Consider the following 27,491-nt stretch of genomic DNA (forward strand, 5'->3'; position numbering starts at 1 on the left):
GAGCAGAGCAGGGAGATGCATTGCAAGCATAAATTTGGGGTGAAGTCACAGAATGCTTCTGGATGGAAGAAATCCTAAAGAATAAGTAGGAATTAGTGAAGAGAATGCAAGAGGAAAAGGAAGAGCACTCCAGGTGGAGGGCACTGCATTTTGCAAAGCTGCCGACTGAGATACAGAGGAAAGGTGTTGGGGACTTTTTAGTCATTCAGCTTCCTGAAACAGAAGGGAAAATTCAAAGGTGATAGTGGAAAGGTAGATCGAATCTTGATTATCCAAAGCAACATATGCTGTGCTACAGATTTTCATTTTAAGTCCATAGAAATAAGTGGAGATGAGGGATAGGAAGGATTATGAATAAAGAATTTATGATTTTAGAAAATTCATTCTGAAGGCAGCATAGATAATGGATCAGAGACTGGGAAATGGATTCAGAGCCCATGGTATCAGTTTAGGCAAGAAAATGCAAAGGCCTGAACTAGGACAGAGACAGCAAGAATGGAGAAAAAAAGGACTATCCTGAGGGATGCTATGGAGGCAGAAATGACGAAGGGGCACGTCTACCTGTAGGCACACAAGAGAAGGGAATATCAGGATGAATCAAAGGTTTCAGACTTTTCCAGATAAATAGTGCATTTCTTATCTGTAAGATAAGAAACAAAGAAGATAAGGTAGGTTTCTGGGGCCAGAAAAGTTTCAATCTTGTTGAGCTCACAGTGCCCATAGAGCATCCAAGTGGTGGAGTGCAGAAGGCAACTAGACAGATGAAATGCATTTGACAATCCTGTGGACTATTCAAGGTGCATGATATTAGAATTCAGTTCCATATTGTCAGGTTGGGTTTTAACTTTTGCAAAGTCACTAGGGAAAGTACTATTGTATAAATGGCCTGTTTAGAAGTACTCCAAGGGTCAAAGAATAATGACATATCTCACTTGTTTTTTTACTGGATTTACTTGCTTAAGAGAGATTATTTAACTACCTACAGCATCATTTCCTCTGCGGGCTATCTCTATGGTTTGTAGCTTCTTGTTCATGTTCCTGTGGCTGGCATCTGGACTAGATTAAGAGCTACCATGCAGATTGAGACAGAGGATAGTATTCTGAAACCCTTCTTCCATCCAACCTCACTGCCTATCACAGTTTCCTATATGCATTCTTACTTCCAGCTGCCATGGGGTCATCAAGCCTTAGCTTAAATCAAATGTCCTCTGGCTCCACATCCCATGGCGAAAAAAAATTTATGGAGTCCTGGACACATTACAAGTTTTACAGCTTTACAGCTGAAATCCTTCAGGTCCTCCTGACCTACTGAAGGAAAAAATATGTTTCATTTTATTGTGATTCCCAAATGTTCTCCCAGTGTGTGCATTTTTCTAACAGAATGTGCATGTTGCTTCCAGCAATGTGTTTTATATTACCTTGAAGGGTAGGGAAGCTCTGATAGAAGGAAACAAGTTAGTTCTATTGCCAGGAAAAGAAAAATACAGAACTTGCCATCACAAGCATGATTAGTTGACCAAGGCTATGGATAGTCGGTTTGTATTTCTCTTTTACCAAGAACACCCCATACGAATCATGACTGTATCCTAATTGTTTAGAACCAGTTTATAGCATCATATTAATGATATGTTGACCTCTTAGATGAAGTCATTTTATTAAAAATATATACATAAATAGTTCTAAACACGAACATGTTCTAATTAAGTCCAAGATGTAGCTTGCTCAACACCCTTGAATCAAACATTTCCTGGACAACGAATTGGTTTCCAAATTTATGGGAAAACCTAAAGTCTCTCTCTCCATAGGATATTATCCCTCGGTTTGATTGTAGCTTGAAAATGAGATACCCAATTGGGCTTACCTTGACGATGAAATCTGCTGTCAGTGGTCCAGTCATTCTCAGTATCTCTTTGTCTGGAAATTTCTGGAAGTCCACACTAGAATTGTCCACAAGAAAAGTGCCTGTGGAGCTGAGACCATTTTCACCTTTAGCCCCCTGGAGGGTTTTGGTTTCCAAATCTGTATAATCAAACACATGAGGAAGAGAGAAAGCTGTTCTTGGGGCTACCAATAGACCATGTATAAAGTGCAGTTCATGCAACCAAGTTTTGAGTTATGTAAGGAAGAAGTACCATTCTTTATTTATCTGAAAAATTGAACTATAATATAAACAAAATATATAGATATTATTAGATCACACTGGATCTATGCTGCAAATAAAATTATTTTAAAACTTATTATTCAAGCATTCAAGGATCCTTGTCAAAAATATGTGACTCTCCCCATGACCTTATTTGGGTACCCCCGCTTTACTAAAACCCTTTTTCTTTGGCTAAAACTGTTCCCAGGCATATCTTACTGGTTTCCATCATGATGGTTCTCAGTTTAGGTAACTCTCTGGATTTCTTTTTGCTCTGTGAGATCCAGGATACATCTTTAAGCTGCCTTGGCATCTGTGTGACTTTATATTTATGAATTAACTTGTGTTTTTCTATACTTTCTGTTTGCTTACTGCATCTGTGTTATTGCTCTGAATGAAGAAATTATTGTGGCTTGAGGGTAGGAGCTATCCGTTTTGGTTTTCTTTCCAAAATCATTTCTGATACTTAATTTAGTGTTGTTTACAAATATGATATTTCAAAAGTACTTAAGACAAAAAGAACTTGATTCCTGGGGAATTCAAATCTGAATTTGGCCAACATCACAGTTTATGAATCTTTTGTTGTAGGAATCAAAGCATGTTGGGATGATGGCGTATGTCAGAGAAGATTAAGTGTTTGTGTGATTGAGAGGGGATCTACAATAATTTTCAGCTACATAAAGAAAGATAGATGGATTAAGGCTAATTGTTTCCAAAACCTGCACAAGAATCCTTGATTTTGGCTATGACTCCTTGGCAGAAAGAATGCTTGGATGGGGCTCTAGGTTTTTTACTCCAATTTCAATCAGAATGGCTTCAGTCTTATATTTTACAGATTGGGGTTCTAGGTTAAAAACAGCTTCAAGGTCTCTAAAGGCACTTAAGTGCCTAAAGCATTTGCAGTGTATTATTTTAAATGTGGTCTAGTTCAAGTACTCTACTATAAGGAATACCAACAGGTGGAGAATGTTGATCTTCAGTTCAGTGCACAGAGATGCTCAGAAGTCTGTGGAACCTTTTTTTCCAGAGTATGCCAGGCTTTACTCCCTGCACCCCCATGAAGAGAGGACCTTCCAGGAGAACACAGGACACATCCAGGATACACCAGAGTAGGAGAATCACAGCTGTCATCAGCAGAAAATGCAACAGTGCTGCACCTCCTTCCTCTAGTCTTTGTTCTGCATGCTGCCTTACATGCAGGTGTAGAAATGCTCCAAGACATGAATAAACTTAGTTTTGAAAATGTCCCAGAGATTTAGGCCTGACTCTGAGTATCTGATTCAGTTTTTTTTCTTTTCTTTCTTTCTTTCTTTCTTTCTTTCTTTCTTTCTTTCTTTCTTTCTTTTTCTTTCTTTCTTTCTTTTTTTTTTGTGGTACTGGGGTTCCTGGAAACCCATCTACCTCTGGGCTACACTCCTGGACCTATTTTTTATATTTTTATTTGGAAACAGGGTCTCTTAAGCCTGCACGGCTGGTTTTGAACCTGCGTGATCCTCCTGTCTCCGCCTCCCAAGCACAGGGATTACAAGTGTGGGGCACCACGCCCAGCCCTGATTCAGTTTTATCATGAGGTTTTCAGCTGTCCTTCCCAAGCTACTTCTGATTAAAGATGAGCTGGGGCAGATGCAGATCACCTCATCATGTTTTGATTTGGTACTAAATATTTAAGAATGGTCCCACACTGGATCAGCTTCTGGGAGTGAAAGGCAAAAGAGCTGTAGAAAAAATAGGGCATCACTTACTGCCACATTCAGTTTGCTAAATTGCATGCCAATTGCAAAAAATTTAAACAAAACAAACAATTCTTTAGCTACACTTATGCTACCAACAGTATGTTTGTTGGGGAGGAAAACAGATTTTATATTGCTTCTCATCATTTATAAATATAATTTGCAACTTTACCTATCAGGTACTTGAGATGATTAAACCAATTAAGGCAAAAATTTCAGTTTCTTAGTGATAATGTAATTAGGAAACATGGAAGAATAATATATTTATAAAAATAAAGTTTGTTTTAAATATTTCTTCTGCAATAAACAGTCTTTCCTCCACTTGGTTATAATCTTGGTTTGAATATTTTTTCAGTCTCTGTTATAAGTTATAAAAATACCATTTTAGAATGAAGTTGTTAAACTAGAAGTTAGTTAGCTCTGTTCAATTCTCAAGGGCAAAAACAAATCATATGAATGGAAATGGTGCTCTCGTATATATTATCTTTTGACATGTGAACACTGTATTTTATGGCATGGTTCAGGATTAGAAAAGATCTTGGATCTAGATAAAGTGACTTCTCAGTGCTTTGGGGGTGTGATTATACTGTATCTCACTTATTCTTTTATTTCCCATGACCCTTTAGATCTCACCTTTTTGATAAATTAGAACTTATTTTTACTTTTAGAATGATTATAGTACGCTACATTAACTTTCATAGGCTCTGATTTGCCTTTCTCTTATCTCTCTAGCATGATTTCATTTAAATCCAACTGCCAAAAAATAATGCTTGCTACCTTGCTGGCTTCATAGGCATGTGTGTGGGAGAGAAGGGGAGAATATGATAGACGGCATTGTGGGAAACAGTCTGGAGGAGATTAGAATGCTGAATGGAACAACCGAAATGAAACCAAATTTCATAGAAAATGGTAGCATATCCTCGCTCATCTCATCTTTATTTGAAGCCTATAATTTTGTTTGTATTTTATACATCTACATCTAAATAGCACTAAACTATAATAAAAATTACCTGAATGTGTATTACTGCCTTGACATGATTGGAAATTCAATTTTTGCACCAACCCCGGTGGGCCAACCTACCATTTGATTTTGGGGGTTCTTTTTCTTGTGCAGTACAAGATATTGAATCCAGGAACATTCTACCTCTGAACTATATCCCTAGCCCTATTCTTTTTATACTTTATTTTGAAGCAGGGTTTCATTAAGTTGTAGAGGGCCCCACTAAGTAGCTGAGGCTAGCTGCGAACCTGTGATGTAATCTTTCTGTCTCAGCTTCCCAAGTACTGGAATTACAAGAGTGTGCCACCACACCCAATGATCTTTGGGGTTGTGATTATCTTCTAATACTGAATTCTAAGATAGAGGCCCCAAATTACTAATAGGATAATTATCCCACAGTTGTTTTCTTTATATGCCATAGTGCTAAGGTTGTTTGATAGTTCCATATATCGTGGAATTAAATAATGAAATATGAGATTAAGAAGAAAATGAAAAAGAACAGAGAGGGAAGATAAGGAAGAATGAAGGAGGGTGGGAGAAGGAAGAAGAAGGGAGAAGTGAGATTGGGAGAGAAAGAAGAGAGAGAATGAGTAAATATTCACAAGAGCATAACCATGCACTTAGCTCATGAAAAACCCGCTGGGACCATCTATTTTACGTTTTTCAAGATGACTGTGGTTAGAAATAGTTACCACAGAGGCTGCTGCCATCTCATCAGGCAGCTGAAAGATAAACAAAAGTGCTCAAAATATCATAGTATGATAGAGTGGTGAGATATGTATTCTTTTGCTGTAATCTCTTCTAAGAATAAGAATAACTAATACTGACTAAAATGACCAGTTCCCCTTCCCCTAGGTGGGGAGAAACCAGTGGAGTTTACTTACACAAGTGGTCAGGTCCTTTTAAGACAAGGCGAATATGTCTACTTCCATAGGGAATGGCAACCACAGTATCATCCACTACAAAAAAAAAAAAAAAAAGCAAAGCCTTAAAAACACATAATTTGACCCCAAATTGATTGCCTCCCATATGAAGGCAGTGACTTAACATACCTCAAACTGACAATTAGCTTTGTGTTTGAAATTTGAAGCTTGATGAATGGGAATTTAACTTGTACTCTCCTTGAGTGTGTGGGGGGGTGGGGGTTACTGGGGATAGAATTCAGGGGCTTTCTACCATCAGGCTACACTCCCAGACCTATTTTATATTTTATTTAGAAACAGGGTCTCACTAAGTTGCTGACAGCCTAAGTAGCCAAGGGTGGCTTCAAACCTGTGTGATCCTTCTGTCTCAGCCTCTTAAGTACTGAGATTACAGTTGTGTGGCACCATGCCCGGCTAACTTCTAATTTCTTTCTTTTTTTTTTTTTGTGGATCTGGTGATAAGACCCAGGGGTATTCGACCTCCCAGCTACAACCCCTGTTCTATTTTTTATTCTTTATCTTGAAACCGGGTCTCACTGAGTTGCAGAGGGCCTCACTAAGTAGCTGAGGCTGTCCGCGAACCGTGATTCTCCGGTCTCAGCCTCCTGAATGCTGGGATTACAAGCATGCGCCTGACTTAACTTCTACTTTCTTAAAAGTAAAATATATCAAAGAAGGTAGTAATTGGTTAATTTAGAGAAAATAAGATCTTTTAAAGAATGGATTACAAAACTGTGGGATATGTACACAATGGAATTTTACTCAGCCATCAAAAAAAAACTCAATTACATCATTTTCAGGGAAATGAACTCAATTACATCATTTTCAGGGAACTGGAGGACATTATGCTAAGTGAGATTAGTCAGGCACAAAAAATAAGAAATCAGATGCTTTCCCTAATATGTGAGAGTTAGGGAGAAAAGAGGAGCAAACAAGTCAACCTAAAGGAGGAGAAATGAGGGGGGAAGAGGAAAATCTCTAAAGCTCACAATGTACTTAAACATATCGAAGTCAATCACTAAGCCAAGCAAGGGAGGGAGGGACAGGGAGGGAATGGGGTGGGATTTGGGTAGGGGTTAAATCAGCGATGAGTAAATGTTTGTACACACAAGTTTTTTACCCCAATAAGTTGTATGAATATAATGCACCAATTAAAAAAATTAAAAAAAAAGAAAATATAAATTTTGGTATATTGGAAATTTGATTTGTAAGTTTTCCTTTTTTATTTTAAAAATTAGTCTTACATCATCAGATTTTCTTGGATTAGAGCATTTGGATTGAATTAAAAATAAAAATAAATTGTATATCCAAAATATGAATTTATTATATCAGAATTGGAACTTCTTTCTGGCAGAGTGTCTAGGCTACGTAGAACAAATAAAAGGAGGAGAAAATACACTTGTTTTTAAATCCTTCCAGGGCAGAAATCAGTCCTCTAGCTTTTCTATCTAGTTTTTCATACTATCTCCACCTAATACTACATATTATAAATGTTGCAAAAATGGTTAACATTTCTCCACATATATCCCTTGTTTTTAGATTTTTAAAAATTTGACTAAATCACATGATTTTATAATAAATTATTTCTCATCCTACTTGCAAACTGAGCCTAAACTTATTTGAAGCAGTTTTTTAAACATATTTTCATTGGTGAATTATAATTGTGCATAATACTGAAATTCATAGGGAGAGCTGGGTGTGGGGGCGCACGCTTGTAATCCCAGCGCTTAGGAGGCTGAGACAGGAGGATCACATAGATTTGAAGCCAGCCTCAGCTATTTAGTGAGGCTCTCAGCAACTTAGTGAAACCATGTTTACAAATAAAGTATAAAATAGATCTGGGAGTATATCCCCGAGGTAGAAAAGCTCCTGGGTTCCTCCCCCAGTACCACACACACAAAAAAAGAAATTCATAGGGAGATATTCATATATCTGCGTAACATTATTTGGTTTGTTTCCTTCTCTGTCCCTTCCCTTCCCTTTTCCTCCTCCAGTCCTCTTCCACTACCTTAACTTTCTCTCTCCTAATTTCATGAGGTCCCTTCTCTTTTCTATTTCCTTTAAGCTAGAAGTAGTTACTTTTTAATTAGAGGTATATTATGAGTACCCCAATTATACCACAGGCACTGTCATTCCGAGAACCATTTGCGACAATATCACATATTTGCATGGCGCTGCGGAGTTTCATTTCACCTCAATTATACTACTTATTCCTTCACCCAGGACTTGTGAGTCGGCATGGAGCATTTAGTGATGAAGGAATGCAGTCCCTGGGCAGTATAATGAGTGGTCCAAGGTCAAGTAAGAAAGGCCTGTTCATACAAGCTTTCTGGCATATTCAGAAGCTCTCTTCCTATATATCTTCTCAATATTATACGTTATCATCTAAGCATGGGAACAAGTCAATTTAGATAAAAGAATTCCCAAAGTCACCCAAATTCTCTGAACCTTAACATTATCTTTGGGAGAACTTAGTTTATGTAAGTGAGTATCAGAAGTTATGGAACTTCTCCTACCCTCAGTTTTCCCATTTGTAAAATAAGGAAAGCAGTGTTTACCTTGTAAGATTGTTGTGAAGAAGTAAAAATACAGACAGATTTGAACACATAGGTACATTGCCTAGAAAACAGTAGGCATTCTGAAAATTTCATTTTCTTCCCTCTAATCAAGATCTCCTTAAGCCTAGGGACCGAAAGACTTTATATTTACTTTGTTTTTAAATACTCCAAGGCCCCTGACACATTACCTGCCAATTGAGGAAGGAGAATCCTATGCCCTAATTCCTGCCCTGAAGAGGTTACATTTTTTGAGTTCTCTACAACATTTAATATTCTACTCACACTACAACTTTATAGCTGTTTTTAATGTCATGCATTGTTGAGAAAAGGCTGAATTTCAGATAGCTAAGCCTTTGTGGCATATTTTAAAAAATGTAAGGGGGAATATAGGAAAGGAACTCAAAAATGTAAGACTGGGCCCAGAGCCTTACATGCCTTTGCATAAAGGCATGAATTTTAAGTTTGCAAAAGAAATTCAAAGCAGCAAAAACAATGGGATTTCTAGAAATAGAAAGTCTTTGTTTATCCACAGGTCAAATAAAGTGCAAGTACGAGGGACGCTTTCAGCTTGGTCCTGCAATGCTCAGCAGCCGTCTCCTGACCCACACAGGCTTGGGCGGCCTTACTCTTGCTTTTTTCAGAAGCAATACATTCCACACGCTGAGGCATTAACCCTAGCTTTTGGCCGATGGGGTAACATTTGTCTGATACAAGAAGATGACGGGCAGGAACTTAGAAGGTTGTTGGGGGAAGAGAGTGGGGAAAGTGGACAAGGCAAAAGCAGGCTATCTTTCCACACCCCTACTCTTGCCTAGTGAAGGAGAAATAGAGCAGCTCAGGCTGGTGCAAACCAGAGTGGGACAGCAGAAAGTCTACTGTGGAAAGGTCTGATGGACTACTCCTGGCACACCATTGGGAAGTTAGTAAATTCATTATTCTACACGTAGTTTCTTAAGTTTCTCTTAGGAATTTAAAGAAGACAAATAAACCATCATCTCCACAAGACAGTCTCTGAGAAAGGGGCATGAAAAAAAGTACGTGAAAAAATTCTACATGCTATACCCTGCTCGTGGAAATATCTAAAGACATTACTTGGTTTCTGAGGAGACCTAAACCAAAGAAATCCATTGAACTCCATTTAACTCATGGTATAACCACTGTTTACTCAGGGAAACTTTCTTATACAACAACCATTGATATCACTGAATATACCTTAGAACACAGTTTAAGAAGTGGTGCTTATAATTTGACAAAAGGCAAAAATAGAAAAAGAAAGGTTAAAATTTTCATTTTCTGCATGTTGATAAGCTACTCTTTGAGTTGTGTGTGTACATACAGATCATGTCTATAACAAACACAGGGGCATTCTACATTTGAGTAACACTCCCAGCTCTATTTTATTTTTTATTTGGAAACAGGGTCTCATTAAGTTGCTGGGAATGTCACTATGATGCGGAGGCTGGCATCCTCCTCATTGAACCTTATGAGCCTCATGTTTCATCCTTCCAAGTACTGGGATTACAAGCATGCACCGCCATACCTGGATTGGTTGAATGTATACTACTAATTACCTCATTTGACAAAAAATTCTTGGTTATTTGGGACAAGTTAGGGATTCTTCTCCTTGGTGTCTACTACAGAGTCATATATAGAGATGTTTAAGAATCCCATAACTTGGGTGTGATGTGTTGTACTGCAACACGGGCCTCCTGGCCGATGAATGCCATGGCTATGGCTGGAGAGGCAGGTGGGCTACCTCTTTTCTTAAATTCATGTGTTCCTGAGTGCCCTTTCCTAAAAAGGCACACTGTTCTATGATCAAGTGCATCTGCCCTAATCATTTTTGGCTTCACTGACAGAACCATGAGGCCAGTTTTCAGGTCATATTTCTAGGTTATTAATCAACAACTCTCAAAGGCCTGCTTCAGAGATTAGATAACCTGTTTCTCAGTTAAATGGACAAGGTCCCCATGGGGATTATAAATTCTGTCATTTACATATATGAATTTTAAATGCCCTTTCTCAAAAAAATCGTTGCCAAGGATTGTAGCTAAAATGTCTTTAAAAAAAAATCTATGTCACTGTGTATGGTGGTGCATACCTGTAATCTCAGGACTTGGGATGCTGAAATAGGAGAATCCCAGGTTTGAAGATAACCTCAGCAAGTAGTGAGACTCTCAGAAACCTAGTGAGGCCCTCTTTTAAAAACAAAACATTAAAAGGGCTGGGGATATATCTTAGAGGTAAAGTGCCTCTGGGATCAATATCTATTACCAACCCCTCTCCTCCAAACCAAAAAGATATAAAGAAAGAAACTGTCAATACATATATACTATACTCTTATATACAGAAACTTATTGATTTTTAAATTTTGTCATATGTGCATATTCTGTGTAATTTACTGGCATATCAGAGACAGGTGATAATGCTAAAACTAATTCTGAAAAGACAGAATTTTCCGTTATCTGAGTTTATTTTATGCTTAGATCTGTTGATAAATTTATGTTGTTGAAAATCTTCCCTCTAAACTTATGGAGCTAATCCTTAATTTACTTTTTAAAGTGAAAGGGCCATTGTTTTTAATACAATTGGCTATATATATATAACATGTTTTCCCAATGCAGAGGAGGTTTTAACAACATATTTTATAATTCTATGCCAATATTACTACCCTTAAAATATATTGATAGCCAAGCACAGTGGTCTATGCCTGTAATCTTAGCTACTTAAGAGGCGGAGGCAGCCTGGGAAACTTAGTGATACTGTAACTCAAAGTAAAAATAAGAGAGAGAGATAGACAGACAGACAAACAGAAAGAATGAGAATTTCCGCAGCATATCCAAATCCAATAAAATAAAGAGAAGGTAAATATCTCGGTCTTTCATTTTCACCCCAGCTTGTCAGTAATTGCATAAGAGAGCACACATACTCTATAGGGCAAACAAGATACTTTCTTCATCCTCAGATGGAGATCCTCTTCCTTCCAGTCACTTAGGCCAAAAATCTTTGGAGCCATCCTTGAATTCATCCTTGAATCTTATTCAATTAGGAAGTTCCTATTGTAAAACATCCGCTATTTCATTGATTCCAAGAGGAACTATTCATCTTTTAACTTATATTAAATCCGAATACCTTTCACAATATCTTAATGTTTCACAATATCTTAATACATTTCACAATGTCTTAAATTCTCTTACACACAGGCAGTAATTGGCCACAGCTATCTTTGCACAGTTGCTAATATCCATATAGCCAGTATCAAACTTGCAAGATTTCTGTCAGCAGCTTGGAAGAGAATTCCAAGACAACAGTTGACCTCACTTATCTAACCTCTAGGTATCAAGTGATTGTGGAGGGCTTGTTGGAGAATAGAGGTGGAGGTGCTTTCCAACATTCCAATTTTAATAGATTGGATCTGTCTTTTTTCCCTCAGCCCTCACAGAAACAAAGTAGGAATGTTGAAAGCGGGGTATTATTAGAAAATTTTCCAAAAATAGTAAAAGAGGTTCATACACAGGTAACAGGAAACTTAAACAATCCATTTTAGACAAGATCTAAGATTCACCATGCCCCAAAATAGTCAAAATGACCAATGTAGAAGTCAATGAAAGCATCTTAAAAGAAGAAAAAGCAAAAGACCAGATGACATTCAGAGCAAACCAATTTGAATCACTCCATACTTCCCAAATCAAGTTATCAAAGCCAGAAAGGCCGCCAGGCGTGGTGGCGCACGCTTTTAATCCTCGCGCTTGGGAGGCAGAGACAGGAGGATTGCGCTGGTTCGGAGCCAGCCTCCCTGGCTTAAGAGACCCTGTTTCCAAATATAAAATAGGTCTGGGAGTGTAGCCCGGAGGTAGAAGGGCTTCCAGGAACCCCAGTACCACCAAAATAATAATAATAAAAACAAAAGCCAGAAGGACCTGGAGTAACATATTCCAAACTCTGAAAGAAAACAACTTGCAGCCCCAAATTTCCTACTTAGCAAAACTATATCTTAAATTTGATGGGGAAATTAAAATCTTTTGTGACAAACAGAAACTGAAAGAATTTATGTCTTCCAAACCAGCACTAGAGAAAATACTCAGTTAACTGCAAAGAAGAACTAAGTAATATATGCCAAAACCAGAGAAACAATTTCCATCAAGCAAACAACTAAGGAAAGAAGAGCAAACACTACCTCAAACAGAAGTTATAACTCAAAATTTTAGAAATTAAAAATCATTTCTCAATAGTCATGCTCAACAAAAATCCTTCAACTCCCCAATAAAAAGACATAAAGTTGCAAAATGGGTTAAAAACCAGAATCCATCTATTTGCTGCTTGAAATAAACACACTTTACAAGTAAAGATAGTGACAAACTAAAGGTAAAGGGATGGAGCAAGGTAATACATGCCAATGGAACTTAAAGACAAGCAGGAGTAGCAACTATTATATCAGAAACGTTAGGCTTCAAGCCCAAACTTATCAGAAGAGACAAAGCAGATCATTTTTCACTGGTTAAAGGAAAAATCCAGCAAGAGGAAATAATGATAGACAACCTTTATGCCCCCAAAATAGGCTCAGCTACTTTCATAAAACAAACTCTTTGTGACATTAAGTCATACATAGATCTCAATACAATAATATTGGGAGACTTCAACACCCTTCTCACACTGCTAGACTGATCTCAATGACAAAAGGTCAGTAAAGATGCCTCAGACCTAAAAAAACCTCATAGACCAAATATACCTATTAGACACATACAGAATATTCCACCCAACTACAGCAGAGTTCACATTTTTCTTAGGCGCTCATAAAACCTCCAAAATAGATCACATCTTGAGCACTAACAAATTTTAAAAAATGTGACATTTCTTTTAGTCTTTTCAGAGCACAATGGAATAAACTAGAAATCAACTATAAGAAGACCCAAAGTAAGTATGTAAATATGTGGAAACTGAATACCCAACTGCTGAATGAAGAATGTATCATAGAAGAAGTAAGAGGTGAAATCAAGAAATTCCTAGAAACTAATGAAAGTAGAGATATAACATATCAAAACCTCTGGGACATCTTGAAGGCAGTATTAAGAGAAAAATTTATAGCACTGGGTAACCACATAAAAAGAACAAAAACACACCAAATAAATAACCTAATGAAACACCTCAAAGCCCTTGAAAATCAGGAACAGCCTAATCCCAAATCCAGGAAATTATTAAAATTAGAACAGAAATCAATGAAGTAGGAAATGAAAAAATACAGAAAGACAACCAAATCAAAAGCTGGTTTCTCAAAAAAAACTTTAACAAGATAAATAAAGCACTAGTCAACCTAACAACAACAAAATACAATCCAAATTATGAAAATAAGAGACAAAAAAGGAGATATTAACATTAACAGTGTAGAAAACCAGAGGATTATCAGGAACTACTTTTTGTGAGGGGGGGGGGATCTGGGGATGAAACCCAGGGGCATTTGACCTCTGAGCTACACCCCCTGCCCTATTTTATTCTTTATTTTGAAACAGGGTCTCACTAAGTTGCAGAGGGCCTTGCTAAGTAGCTGAGGCTGTCCATGAACCATGATCCTCCTTTTTCAGCCTCCCGAATGCTGGGATTACAAGCGTGTGCCACCATGCCCAGCAGAAACTACTTTTTAAAACTATACTCCAAGAAAATGAAAAACTTGGAAGTAATTGAAAACTTTCTTGATAAATACAACCTTCTTAAACTGAGTCAAGAAGATATAGAACATTTAAATAAACCAATAGCAGCAAAAGAGCTTACCATCAAAGAAAAGCCCAGGTGAATTTTATCAAACCTTTATAGAAAAGCTAATCCCGATATTCCTCAATCTATTTCATGAAATAGAAAAAAACAGGAGTCTCCCAAATACATTCTATGAAGCCAATATCCCATTAATACCCAAACCAAATAAATATAGCTCAAGGAAGGAAAACTATAGGCCTATTTCTTTGATGAACTTGGATGGAAAACTGCTAAACAAAATACTAGCAACATGCATTCAAAATTACATCAAGAAAATCATACATCATGACTAGGTAGGGTTCATCTCAGGCATACAAGGCTGCTTCAACATATGAAAATTAATCCATGTTATTCATCATAGGAACAGAAGTAAAGACAAAAATCACATGATCATTTCAATATATGCTGAAAACTCATTTGACAAAATCCAACATCCATTTAAGCTAAAAGCACTGCAGAGAATTGAAATAGAAGGAACACATCTCAACATTATAAAGGCAATCTACAGCAGGCCCACAGCCAACATCATATTAAATTAGACAGGAAGACTGAGGTTCATGTATAGCCTCACATACTCAGGCCCTCTGCAACTTAGTGAAACCCTGCTTAAAAATAAAGAACACAAAATTGGGCTAGGGGTGTAGTGTGGAGGTAGAATGCCCCTGGATTAAATCCCCAGCTCCACAAAACAAGCAAGCAAGCAAACAAGCAAACAAGCAAGCAAACAAACAAACAGATTGTGAGTAAAAATGTTCTTTCTCATTGCTTCTGTGTGCACTATCCATAAAATAATGCCAAAAAGGAAATAAAAAGCAAGTGGCTTATGAGTACAAAGGAAGAAGCCAAAGGATCCTTATTTGTGAACAACATAGAATCTGTATTCTGAAAAATAATTAGGACTATTGAAACCAGAGAGAACTTAAATAAGTGGAGAGACAAAAAATGCTAGCAGACAGAATGAGTTCACATAGGAAAGATGTCAATTACTCCCTTCCCTTCAAATCAACCTGTAGAATTAACATAAGTCTAGTCAAAATTCAGAGAGACTTTTTTGTAGCTATAGATAAGTACGTTGTAAAATTTATATGAAAAGTAAAAGAACCAGAAGAGTATAGCCAAAATTAGACTGAATAGAAAGATGAAGTTGTTGGAATTACTCAGTGAATGTTAAGACTTACATTAAAGCTACAGTAAACTCATACAATGTAGTATTGGTGAAGGGATAGACATATATGTATATGTATATGTATATGTATATGTATATGTATATGTATATGTATATGTATGTATGTATATGTGTATATATATATATATATCCAATAAAATTCTGACAAAGATTTAAAGATAACTTAGAGGTGAGAAGGTTGTATTTTCAACAAATGGTGCTTTCTTCTGAGTTAGGTATCAGACAATAAAACAACCTAGATATAAACCTTTTGTATAACCTTATACAAAAATAACTAAAATAGCTCACGGATCTAAAGGTAAAAATGTTAAACTATAATAATTTTTGAGGAATATGCCTGGAGTTAACTAAGAAGCTCCTTTCTTGGGTGGATGGGAGGCACTGGGGATTGAACTCAGAGCCACTCTCCCTCTGAACAACACTCTCTGTGCTATTTTAATTTTTGTTTTGAGACAGAGTTTCACTAAATTGCTGAGACTGGTCTCAAACCTGTGATCCTTATGTCTCAACCTCTGAAATACTGGGAATATATACATGTACCACCACACACAACTATGCAAGCAGTTCTTGGACATGACATTAAATGCATAATCTGTGAAAGAAAAAAATAATACTTTGATCTTCATATAAATTCAAAGCTTTTATTCTGTGAAAGGAAATGGTAAACAATTTTGAAAATAAGCTACTGAGAGAAAATATATTTTCAAATCAAATATTGAACAAAGAACTTGTACCTAGAATATATAATGAAATCTAAAAAGTCAACAGGAGAAAACCAAACAGACTGTTTAAAAATGAGTGAAAGCCTGGGATGGTGGCATAGGCCCTTAATCTCAGCTACAAGGGAGGCTAAGGCAAGAAGATTGCAAGTTGGAGGCCAGCCTGGGAGACTTAGCAAGACACAGTCTCAAATAAAATTAAAAGAAATGGGGAGCAAGCAATCTTGGGTTCAGTCCCCTGTATTAAGAAAAATATAAGCAAATGACAAATATAACCAAAGAGTAATATTGCACACATATGATTAGGTAAACTAATACATCCTTTCCCTTGACAACATGTCCATGGCCATGTTATGTCAAATGGTAAGTGTGAAAAAAAGTTGCTGATAAAATTAAGATTTATTATGGGCCAACTTTAAGATAAAGTAACTCTCCTGGATTATCTGAGAGAGCTAAATGGATCATAAAGAGGGAAGATTAGAGTCAGGGAGAGGGTTTAAGATGCTATACTGCCAGCTTTGAAGATGCTAAGGAATGCATATGGCCTTCAGAAGGTAGAAAATCAAAATAGAAGAATACATTTCCGCACCCTGTCCAATGTTTCTGGAAGGAACACAGCCCTTCTAATTTGATTCTAGCCCAATGAATTCCAATTTAGACTTCTGATCCTCCAGAACTATAAAATAAATAAAATTTGTGTTGCTTTACATCTCTAAGATCGTGACAATTTATTGCAGCAACAATTGGAAAGTAGTACAACATGAAAATATGTTTATCACCACTGGGATTTAGGACAATGCAAAATGAAACAATGCTGAGATTCCACTACCTACCAATGTGAACAGTGACAAATTAAAAGTCTGTTCAGCTGGGGATGGTGGCACACGCTTATAATCCCAACATTCAGAAGGCTGAGACCGGAGGATGACAGTTCATGGACAGCCTCAGATACTTACTTAGCGAGGCCCTTAGCAACTCAGTGAGACTCTAAAAAAATAAAAAGACTAAAAATTAGGGTTTGGTGTATGGCTTGGAGGGAGAATGCCCCCGGGTTCTGTCCTCAGTACTGAAAAAAAAAAATCTTTTCATTATCAAATGATGGCAAGAAGGTAGAACAAGTGAAATTCTCATAAATCGTTTTTTGAAATGAAAACTAGTTAAGGTACTCTGAAGAAAAGTCTGGCAACTTCTTCACATGTTAAATATACACCTACCCTATGATCCAGCCATCCTACTTGTAGAAATTTATCTATGAGAAATGAAGTCGACTAATTAAAGATAGACAAGCATGAATGTTCATATTAGCTTTACTTATTTGTTTGTTTGTTTATTTATTTATTTTGGTCCTAGAGATTGAACCCAGGGGCATTTTCCCTCTGGGCTATACCTCCAGTCCTATTTTATTTTTTATTTTGAGTCTAAGTTGCAAAGGGTCTTGCTAAATTGCTGAGGCTGACATCAAACCTGTGATCTTCCTGTCTCAGCTTCCCAAGTGCTGGGATTATAGGCATGCACCACCACATTTGGCTGCAGATTTATTTATAATAGCCTCAATATGGAAACAACTCAAATGTCCATCAACAGACAGATAAACAAGCAGTATGTTCATGCATACAATGGAATTATCACTCAGCTGTAAAATAAAATATATTATTGATATACTCTATAACATGAATACATCACAAAATAATTATGCTGAATGAAAAAAGTCAGATAGAAAAGATCATAATTTAATAAAATTAGAAATCAACAATAGGAAGAGCAAAAGGAATTACATGGTGACTGAATGATACACTCTTGAATGAGGATTAGGTCAGAAAAGAAATAAGGGAGAAATGAAAGTGGTCCTAAAAGGCTGGGTTTTATGGTGTATGCCAATAAATACAAGGAAATTAGGAATCAGAGAAACGCAAATTAAAACTGCACTGAGACTCTATCTAATCCCAATTAGAATGGCAATCATCAAGAAGTCAAAAAATAATGTTTGTGAGCGTATGGGGAAACAGGAACTCTTCTACAGTGTTGGTGGGACTGCAAATTAGTGCAGCCAATATAGAGATCAGTGTGGAGATTTCTCAGAAAATTGGGAATGGATCCACCATATGATCCAACTGTACCTTTCCTGAATATCTTTCCAAAGGAACTTAAATAAGAATATTAAAATAATGCATGCATAATCATATTTATAGTAGTACAATTCACCATAGCCAAATTATGGAACCAACCTAGGTATCCATCAACTGATAAATAGATTAAACATTATGAGATAAACAAACAATAGAATTCTACTCAGCAATAAAGAAGAATAAAATTATGTCTTTTGAAGGAAAATGGATGAACCTGGAGAAAATTATGTGAAGCAAAATTATCCAATCACAGAGAGTGAAGGAATTATTTATTTTCTCTCCTATGTGGAAGCTAGGGAGTAATCAAAATAAAAGAGAGACTTTAGATAATGGAAGAGAAATTCTAGTGGAGTGAAGTGGTCTAGGGGAGCATGTGGGAAAGGGGAAAATAATGAAGGAAACACTTTCATGAACATTTTGTAATTTGTATGAGAATACCAATGCCAATCTCAATATCATGTGGGGGAAGGGAAGAGTGGGGGTGGAGCTCGAGCAAAAACTCACCAACTGCTCTGTGCATGCATGTCACTATTTCTATTTACTACAATATGATGTGAGACAGATTATAATGCACCAGTAAAAACACAAATAATATGCTCTTAATTAAATGACAGTTATAATTTTAATACATTTTTTTTCAAAAGTACCAGTACCAAAGGATTTATTTCTTTTGTAGACTCATTTTAAAGTGGTATATCACTAGGGCCCTGATGATATACAGAACCGGAAGTGAGTCAAAAGATTGGAAGTTTAAGCACATGTCTTAAATATTTGGTTTAATCTATCTATTTCCATTGTATTTTACTTTTTTGTATATACAAGAGTAGCATATGATTAAAAATGTCTAAATTAAAAATTATAAAAATTACCAAGTAAAAACCCTACATGTTCAGAAAATTTATAATTTTTTAGTTTCAAGCAGCTTATGCTCCACCAAAATAAAATAGTGGTGTACCTTTCAATCAATGATGTCTTAGATTCAAAGAAATATAATGTATCCAGAATTAGACCTGAATAGACTTCTCATTCCTTCCACAGCTAGTCCACCCCTTATTATCCCTGGCTTGGTTTTCCAACTGTTTTTCCTAGTTTCACAGTTAGTCCCATAACAGTAAATGCTCGACATAGGAAGAGGGGTCCATTTAAAAGCTAAATCAATTGAAGCCACCACCTGCTCATAATCTTCCATGATTTCTAGTCTCATTCAGATTAAGATCCAAAGTGTTTACCCAACTCTACAATGTCCATGCCATTCTTCTCTTATTTTTTTTTTTTGCGGTACTGGGGATAAAACCCAGGAGCATTCTACCTCTGAAATATACCTCCATCACTATTTTTTAATTCTTTATTTTGAAACAGGGTCTTACTGAGCTGCAGAGGGCCTCACTAAGTAGCTGAGGCTGGCGGTGAACCATGATCCTCCCATTTAGCCTCCCGAATGCTGAGATTACAAGCGTGCGTCACCACGCCCGGCTAGTCCATGGCATTCTTCACCCGCCTCACAGCCTTCTGGCCTCATTTCCCCTGGTCCTTTTTGCAACTCGCCTTTATTTTAGTCCTACTAGCTTCTTTGTCATGGAATGTGTCACAGATGCACATGCCCTAGGACCTTTGCGTTTGCCACAACGTGTTATTCCGTTGGCTTCGGGTTTATGCTTTTGTCTTTCCTCCACCAAGTCCGTGCTCACATGCTCTTCTCTCAGTGTGTTCTTTCCCTAATATTCTACTAAAAATCCAAACTCCTGTCCAATTCCCTTGGCTGACATCGCATCCCATTCCTACCTCATGCTCTTCCCTGCTTGGCTTTTTGCATAGCTCCTATCACCTTATGCCATATTTCATTTTATCTGTTTCATCCATTTTCCTCTCATGCTAGTACATAAATCCTATGCAAAATGGACTTTTATCTGTTTTGTTCTTTGCTGTGTTTCCATCAGCTAGAACAGTTCCTCAGCACACAACAGGTGCTCAGTAAGTGCTAGCTATTAGACGAATGGAGATACAACCTAGAGTGGCTTGTGGTTATAGCCATAAACAGACAAGTACAAAGTTCTGCTTTGTGCTTTCTTTAAAAAAATCATATATAGTCAGATGTGGTGGTATACACCTATAATACTTCCAGTACTTGGGAGGCAGAGACAGAAGAATCACAGGTTTGAGGCCAGCCTCAGCAAATTAGTGAAGCCCTCAGTGACCCAGAGAGACCCTATTTCAAAATAAAAAATAAAAAGGGTTGAGGGAATAGCATGGAGGTAAAATTCCCATGGATTCAATTCTCAATACAAGAAACCCCAAAACAACATATGTATTTTATATTTATAACATAGAGACCTGTGTTTTATTATAAACATACTTTATCTCAAAATCTTTGAGCCAGAGTGAAAGTCTAGAAATACATTAACCCAGAGCCATTATAAATCAGCATGAGTCACAGGCTGAAAAGTACATCCTTGAGTATTAGGTACTTCATTTTTATCTTGATATAAATTAGCTTATATCTGGTCCTTACCACTCAAGGGAGGTAGAGAGAGAGCTTTATTATACCCACGTGGCTTCAAAATACACAGGTATGAGAGGTCTGCAAAGCTAGAGATACATTGAGAGCCAATGGGCTGGCTCCAGATCTAAGGATTTTTTAGTCTATTTGGAAAACACATAATATGATGCTAGTCAATAAAACTTGTGAGAAATGAACCTTAACATTTCAAGAATCAAAACAAGGTTGTGTTAGCTAATTGATTCTTTTTCTGTTGTGGTGAGCAAGTCAACAAGTAACTAGGAAAAATGGAAAGACTGAACAGTCTTGTCCTTTTAAAAGGGGTGGGGGAGAATGCCTTGGTTTTGCTCTGTTTCCATGGCCTGTATCTGTAGTGGGCAATTACGTCTTTTGACAGAAAGATAGTTTCTTTTTAATTCACCAGTAAGTGGCATCCATTTGATAAGTTCTTCCTGCTTCTCTTTTTCCTTCTGGCTCTTTCAACCATGCCCTTTCTTTACTCTTCTGCCCCTCCTTTGTTCCCTTGAGTCTTGATAACATAAAAAAAAAGAAAAAACTTGGATATAAATTTAGAAGGAAAATGAGTTCAATGTGGGGAATCCGTGTGCTAGGAGTTGGAACAGCGCATGTGGCTGGCTTATGGCTCCTTTTGGCAGCCTGTGAGGAGAGACCTGGCAGAACTCTCACAGACTCTTGGGGTGCAGCAGGGCTCACCTGACCGGCACAAGGCTCCCACAGCGCAGCCTAATCTTTCCTGCCTGTGGGCCACACCACAGTCTGAACATACAGGGTGGGAGACTCTTCTGGGGTGGAGAAAGCATATGGGAGGCGGTTTGGTCAGCATCTGCTACAGATTGTGCTAAGGTGTGTGCACACACCGGGCTTTATTGATATAAATCATTTTGTCATGAGGCATCATCGGCACTAAGGTAAACGAATCAATTGTACTTTGTCATTACGTATGGTAATCATGCTGTGTATTACATAAGTCACCCACTGTCAGACTTGAACAGAGCACTTTTCATCGAAGTATTGATTTGCAGACCAATAGATGGCATATGGTTCTCTATCTGCTTCAGTGGGTTCCAGTGATTAAGCACCCGGGGCAACAATCACTCCCTAACAGGAGGGTGAGAGTAATGTCTATTAGGGCAATGGGATGGCTTCTGTTTAAGAAAAAGTGGGGGCCAGGAGAATAAAGAGATACACCACCATTAAAACCTGCTCTCAGGAGTCGCTAGACAGCAGTTATAGCACAAATGCATGGCATTCCCTTTTGTACCTATAGCAATTCATAGATAATGAGCAGTTATTCAATTATGTGACAAATAATTAGGAAGTTCTGCATTCTTTCATCATTCCCTGAAGAATTCTATAGGAGTGACATTTTAAGCATAAAATTTTCCCAAATATGCAATCCTGAAATTCAGAATTACCAAAAAATACACCTCTATTCATTTCTGGTTCTTATCTTGTAACTTATGTAAATTTTCAACCTATAAAAAAGTTACCAACACACATGGCCAAAGCAAAAGCTCAACTGAATACACTATATCAACATCTAAGATACCACATCCTTCATTTTATCTGCTAGTCTTTCAAATTTTCTATTTCTTAGAGAATTACATTTTTCATTGCTTCCAGGGGGGTTAGAATACGGAAGGGTCTCTAAGGTGGCACCCCCAACTTTTCCTGGGTTTAAAAGTCTCTTCTCTCTTTCTCTTTTGCTCGTCCAACAAGGCGCACCCTTGAGGCCAGCCACCTTTTCATGACTTCTCTGAATAGGTTTTTAGTGCTCACAATATTACCTGCATTTGCCTTTCTTTTTGACCTACAAGTCCATTTAAAGCTACAAACTTGCCCAAAGTCAATTGTTTTCGTCTAACCAGTCAACAAGTAAAATGAACAAACAAAACCACAGGCGGCAAAGATGTTCATTCTCATTTCCCAAGCCAGGGGAACATGTGGAAGTAGATACTCAGTCGAGTGAATATTGAAATATTGAAAGATTTCGGATAATGGCAATATCTGAAGACAAGTGGCCAAACAAAGTAAAAATAATGCTACAAATGTATGTCCTTGAGTATAAGAGCAGACTTATCTGCTATTGTAAGCTATATGACTCTGAGCATGTCACAAAACCTGGCTCTGCCTCAGCCACCTTATCCATCTCATAGAAATAAACACTGCCTTGCTCAAGAAAGTACGTGAGATAAACACGCACAGTTCGCAGCACATATGCGCATAGTAAGCAAACGTTTATTTTTTTGGTGTAAAGAATTCAGGACACAAAGATCAACATAGGACTTTGCATAATCACTGCCCAGTATGAATTCAGAAAGAACCTTTTTCAACACTGGCCAGAGGCAACTTCATAAATGAAAACAGTGAGATTTCATAATGGTAGGAGTGAAGCTATGCTGATCCGTCCACTCTCCCCAATATGTTGTGCCAGGTGCATAGGACCACATACCAGGCAGGAGCTGGGACTCAGTCTGTCTTCATATTGGGCAACAAAGATTGGATTTGCACAGATAGTCTCAGAAAGAATCGCTTCCTCCTTGTGGTGGCACCTGGTGACCTGACTTGTCCCACTTAACATAATCTACCAAAAAGGTCCAGGAATCTTGGGTGGAGGTGGTATTCCCTGGTTGTTGAGGGGATCCAGAGCTAAACCAGGGGAGAAAAACAAGTACACAAATCCAAAGATTGCCCCAACTCTATAGTGTCTTACATTTAGTTGCAGAGAGCTGGGATTTATATTGCCCTCGGACCAGCCGGCAGGTGGACCCATCTCCGTTGCAGACCCCACAGTTATCCTCCTTGACGGTGCTTCCCAGCTGGTGGTCGCAGCCAACAATCTAACAAGAAAGAGAGACGTGTAATTCAGCCAGGCACCTACCGATAGGGGGATTCTTGGTAAGGCCAATCACGGACAAGTAACCCTCCCTTCATCCCTGAGAGGCATATTTCCTATGAAGGGGACTAGAATTAAACTATAAACCAAGATAGGAAGAAAAAATGTAGCAGGAGAAAAGATACCTTTAAATATATAGACAGAAAGAAGGTGGAAGAGAGAATGAGGAAGAATGGGTGGTTGGAGGTAGGGAAAGATGGGGAAGGAGTAAGATTCTGAGCTACTGATATGACAGAACCTTAATCCAAAAATAATTTGCAGTGACAATTATGACTCCCAAATGATGAAAAATAACATGTATAACTACATCAGGAAACATTTTATAAATAATATCTACACTCCATATGTTCCTTACAATGCAAGCTGCATAGGGTAGGGTGTTTAGGTGAGATTTGTTGATGTATTCCAAAACGAGAACATTGCTTCCTGTACTGTATGTAGTTTCATAAAGTTTTCCTGAGCCGGGCATGGTGTCGCACGCTTGTAATCCCAGCGCTTGGGAGGCTGAGACAGGAGAATCGCACAGGCTCAAAGCCAGCCTCAGCTACTGAGTGAGGCTCTCAGCAACTTAGTGAGGCCCTGTTTCTAAATAAAGTATAAAATAGGTCTGGGAGTGTAGCACGGAGGTAGAAAAGCCCCTGGGTTCCACCCCCAGTACCACACACAAAAAAATTTAAATAAAATGTCCTGAATGATAATGAAAATATTTCATTTTCTAGCTAGCACTTCAGCTAAGAAAAGAGAAACAGAATTGGCTAACAGAAACAAAGACAGTGCATATGTATGTGTAGGAAGTGGAGGGCTGGCACGGAGGGCAGCCGAGCTGACCAGCACCAAGACCCTGCTCATTGCCTGGCCCTGTACTGTACCAGTAACAATATCTCATTAATTCTCAAAACAATCATGTAAGATATCCCACTTTATAGCTGAGGTCATGAATCTTGCCCGAGGCCACTTAGCTAGTAAACAGCCAAGTCTAAATGCTTCTAAGTAAAACATTTACACAAAGTCCTTTTCAGCTTAACAAAAATTACAAGTCTTTATAAAGTAGGTGGGTAAGCTCATTTATATATTTATTCCTTTCTCTCCAGCGTTTGAGAAAAACAAAAACAAATCCTAGCTACTCAGGAGAGTGAGGAAGGAAAATCACAAATTGGAGACCAACTTGGGCAACTTGGGAAGACTCTGTCTGTCCAAAATAAAAAAAAAAAAAAAAGAAAGTGGGGAGGGGGCGAAGCTCAGTGGTAGAGTGCCCCTGGGTTTAATCCACAATAAGAAAAAAAAAATCAAATCCAAACTATATAGTATTGTACATCTTGAAGTTCTAGTTCAAGCTCAGACCAAAAGACTTCTATCCCCAACTATTTTAATTGCTGCTTTTGACAAAAATGATAATTGGCATGAAATTTGTAGAACTTTGAGGCTTGGTTTTCTTTTTAGTACTTTTTATTAGTAATTGTAAACATATATTTAAGCAAAGGTTTAAAATATATAATTATTTAGCATTATGTCCTATATGTACTCAAATATTAAAATGTGACTATGTGTTTTTAATTAAAAAAATCCAGAAACATCTTAAAATTGATGAAAAAGCAATAATAAGTCCTTCAGTAGTTGTACATTTTTTAATGCAGAGATTTCAGGAAACTATGGTGCTGAGTTCTAAAGTCAGGAACAAAGGTGGGTTGGCTCTATCTGTGGGCTTGCTGTGTCAAACAGAAGTTCATCAGGATTTATTCAGGGGCTGCAATGGGCTTTATGAGAATTCAACCAAGTTCTGTCTATGCAAAGCCAAGCAATATGCTAGCTTGAGACTTCTTTGGTACACTTCTAGGTAACTGTAATAAAATTATTCTCAAAATTCTTATCTGTAGATGAATCCACATGTGAACTGATTTAGTATTCACTCCTGTATTCTGAGTCTCTTGTGAAATGGGATTGCAGAAGTACCAATTTAAGAGAAAACATATTCATTTATGGGCCAGGCACTGTATTAGGAGGAAAATTCAATGGTGAGTGTAAGCACATCCTCAAGAGATCAATGGGCTCACCCTCATGAGACACAGCCCACTGAGATTACTCAATTATCATACACAATAAAAGTAAAATGAGGATCATGAGACAAGCTATATACAATACATATACATAGTACATTGAGAGCATAAAATATGAAAAATGTATTTTGTTAGGGAAGCCAAAGAGAGATTTTATTTTGGAGCTGAGAAGTAAAAGAGGAGTTGGAGTTAACATCTGAAGAGGAGGTAGGTGTTGCTGTGAGTGTACCCATACCCTTTAGATACTAGCTAATTAGAGAGGAAGCAAAAATCAAAGTGGGAAAAAAAGTCACAAAACAAAATCATTGTATTTGCTTAGTGAGACGGACTCCTCTGAGAGAGTGTGGCTGTCTTAACTTCAGCAGCACTCAAAGAAGTATTAATCCTACTGTCTTGTTTGGGGCTGAAAGCAAGACAGATTTAATTGCTGATCCTCAGCAGTGTAGAAGAGTGAACTGTGCGATGGGCATGGCAAATTATGCTCTCAGGCATTTCAAATCTAATGGGATTTACTCCTTAAATTATAGGAATTTCAGGTTTTTCAAAAGCTTTAAGTTTCTCTGGAAAATTTTTAACAGACTCTGATGTCTCTAACAGAGCCAAAGGAGATAATCATGAAAATCCCTCTTTAATCCTAAAGATTTCTTATGGCTCCAAAACCATTTTAAGAAAAGAACAATTCAGCTTCATAGATCCAAAGTAACAGTCAAATTAGGAATAGCTAAATACAAGGTGACATACTTTAAGGCTAAGTTGGCCACACTCCCAACTCAGCACTCCCAGGGTAGGTTTATGGACCCCAGGATTTGGACCAAGGCAGTTCTATCTGGGCATTGTTCAACTTCGGTGTTTAAAAGACAAACATCTCCCTGACACAATTGTTTTTTCTTTCTCTGTATCAATTCCTCTTTAAGATGCCAAAATATTCTAACTCGATTATTTATAAAATGTGGAGTACTTTATCATCAGATAAAATGTTCTTATTTTGATCCAAGTAGAAAATAATTTGCAGTTATATGAGGGTAATCAATCTGGACATATCTATCTTAATCTGTTGACCTTCAATAACTGTTAGATTAATTAAAATTAGTTAAATTGTTACTTAAAAGACCTATTACTAATTAGAGAGAGAAAAATAACTAGGAATGCAGAAATGGGCTGAATTGGCAGGTATGCAGCCAGTTTGCCTTACGCCTTGGCATATACTATTATTTCTGTCTGGAATCAGCTTGACCAATTCTATAAACCCTAAATAAGTATTCCTTCCTCAACTTTTCCAGCCTCCAGAGTGAACTGCTTTATCATGTTATGCTTCCTAGGCATTTTTTTTTTTGATACAGCCTTGTGGTGGAGATTACTGGTTACCACCCAATATCTACCTTCTCCACTGTTCTCTGAACTTAATTTTATTTGGGATACAATACACCCAGTTAAAAGAATGTATTTCTCCTTTCCATTTGATTAGATTGTAATCACTGAAATAAAAGTGCAAGTGTTGTGTGTTTTGGGAGAGCTACTTAAGATAAGCTGACTTAGCTGGAGAAGGATCCTCTGCCTTCTTTCCTGTCTGCTGGCTCCAGGAGCCATTTTGGAAAGTAAGATAAGCTTGAGAATGGGAGGCTTGGCCTACAGATGTAGGAGCAGAAAAAATGGCAGGAGCTGATTCCAGTACCACATTTGGTCTGCTTACATTTTAAATTTTTCCGGTGAGAGAATAGATCCTTTATGTGTTTAAACCACTATTATTTTGGAATGTCTTTTATATATGCCCAATTCAAACTGTTATATAACTGACGTTGAGTTTAATCAACTAACACACTTGTTTTTACACCAGATAATGGGCTGAGAAGCTGTGTTTGATTGATGTTCATATTTATGCTCCTTTGCATACTA

At 37.5% G+C, this 27,491-nt stretch overlaps 1 protein-coding gene across 1 annotated transcript in view; it reads right to left on the reverse strand.

The window, feature by feature from the left end:
- Positions 1-27,491, reverse strand: part of ADAMTSL1 (ADAMTS like 1) — a gene marked incomplete at both ends in the record, with an annotated part of 419,367 nt that overhangs the window by 257,764 nt on the left and 134,112 nt on the right. Inside the window, 3 exons of the mRNA XM_080708549.1 lie at positions 1,862-2,019; positions 5,755-5,829; positions 23,362-23,488. Of these exons, the coding sequence (XP_080564675.1) occupies positions 1,862-2,019; positions 5,755-5,829; positions 23,362-23,488 (360 nt within the window). The remainder of the gene's footprint in view (positions 1-1,861; positions 2,020-5,754; positions 5,830-23,361; positions 23,489-27,491) is intronic.

This window comes from Muscardinus avellanarius (genome assembly GCF_963383645.1).
Source record: "Muscardinus avellanarius genome assembly, chromosome: 13".
NCBI lineage: Eukaryota > Metazoa > Chordata > Mammalia > Rodentia > Gliridae > Muscardinus > Muscardinus avellanarius.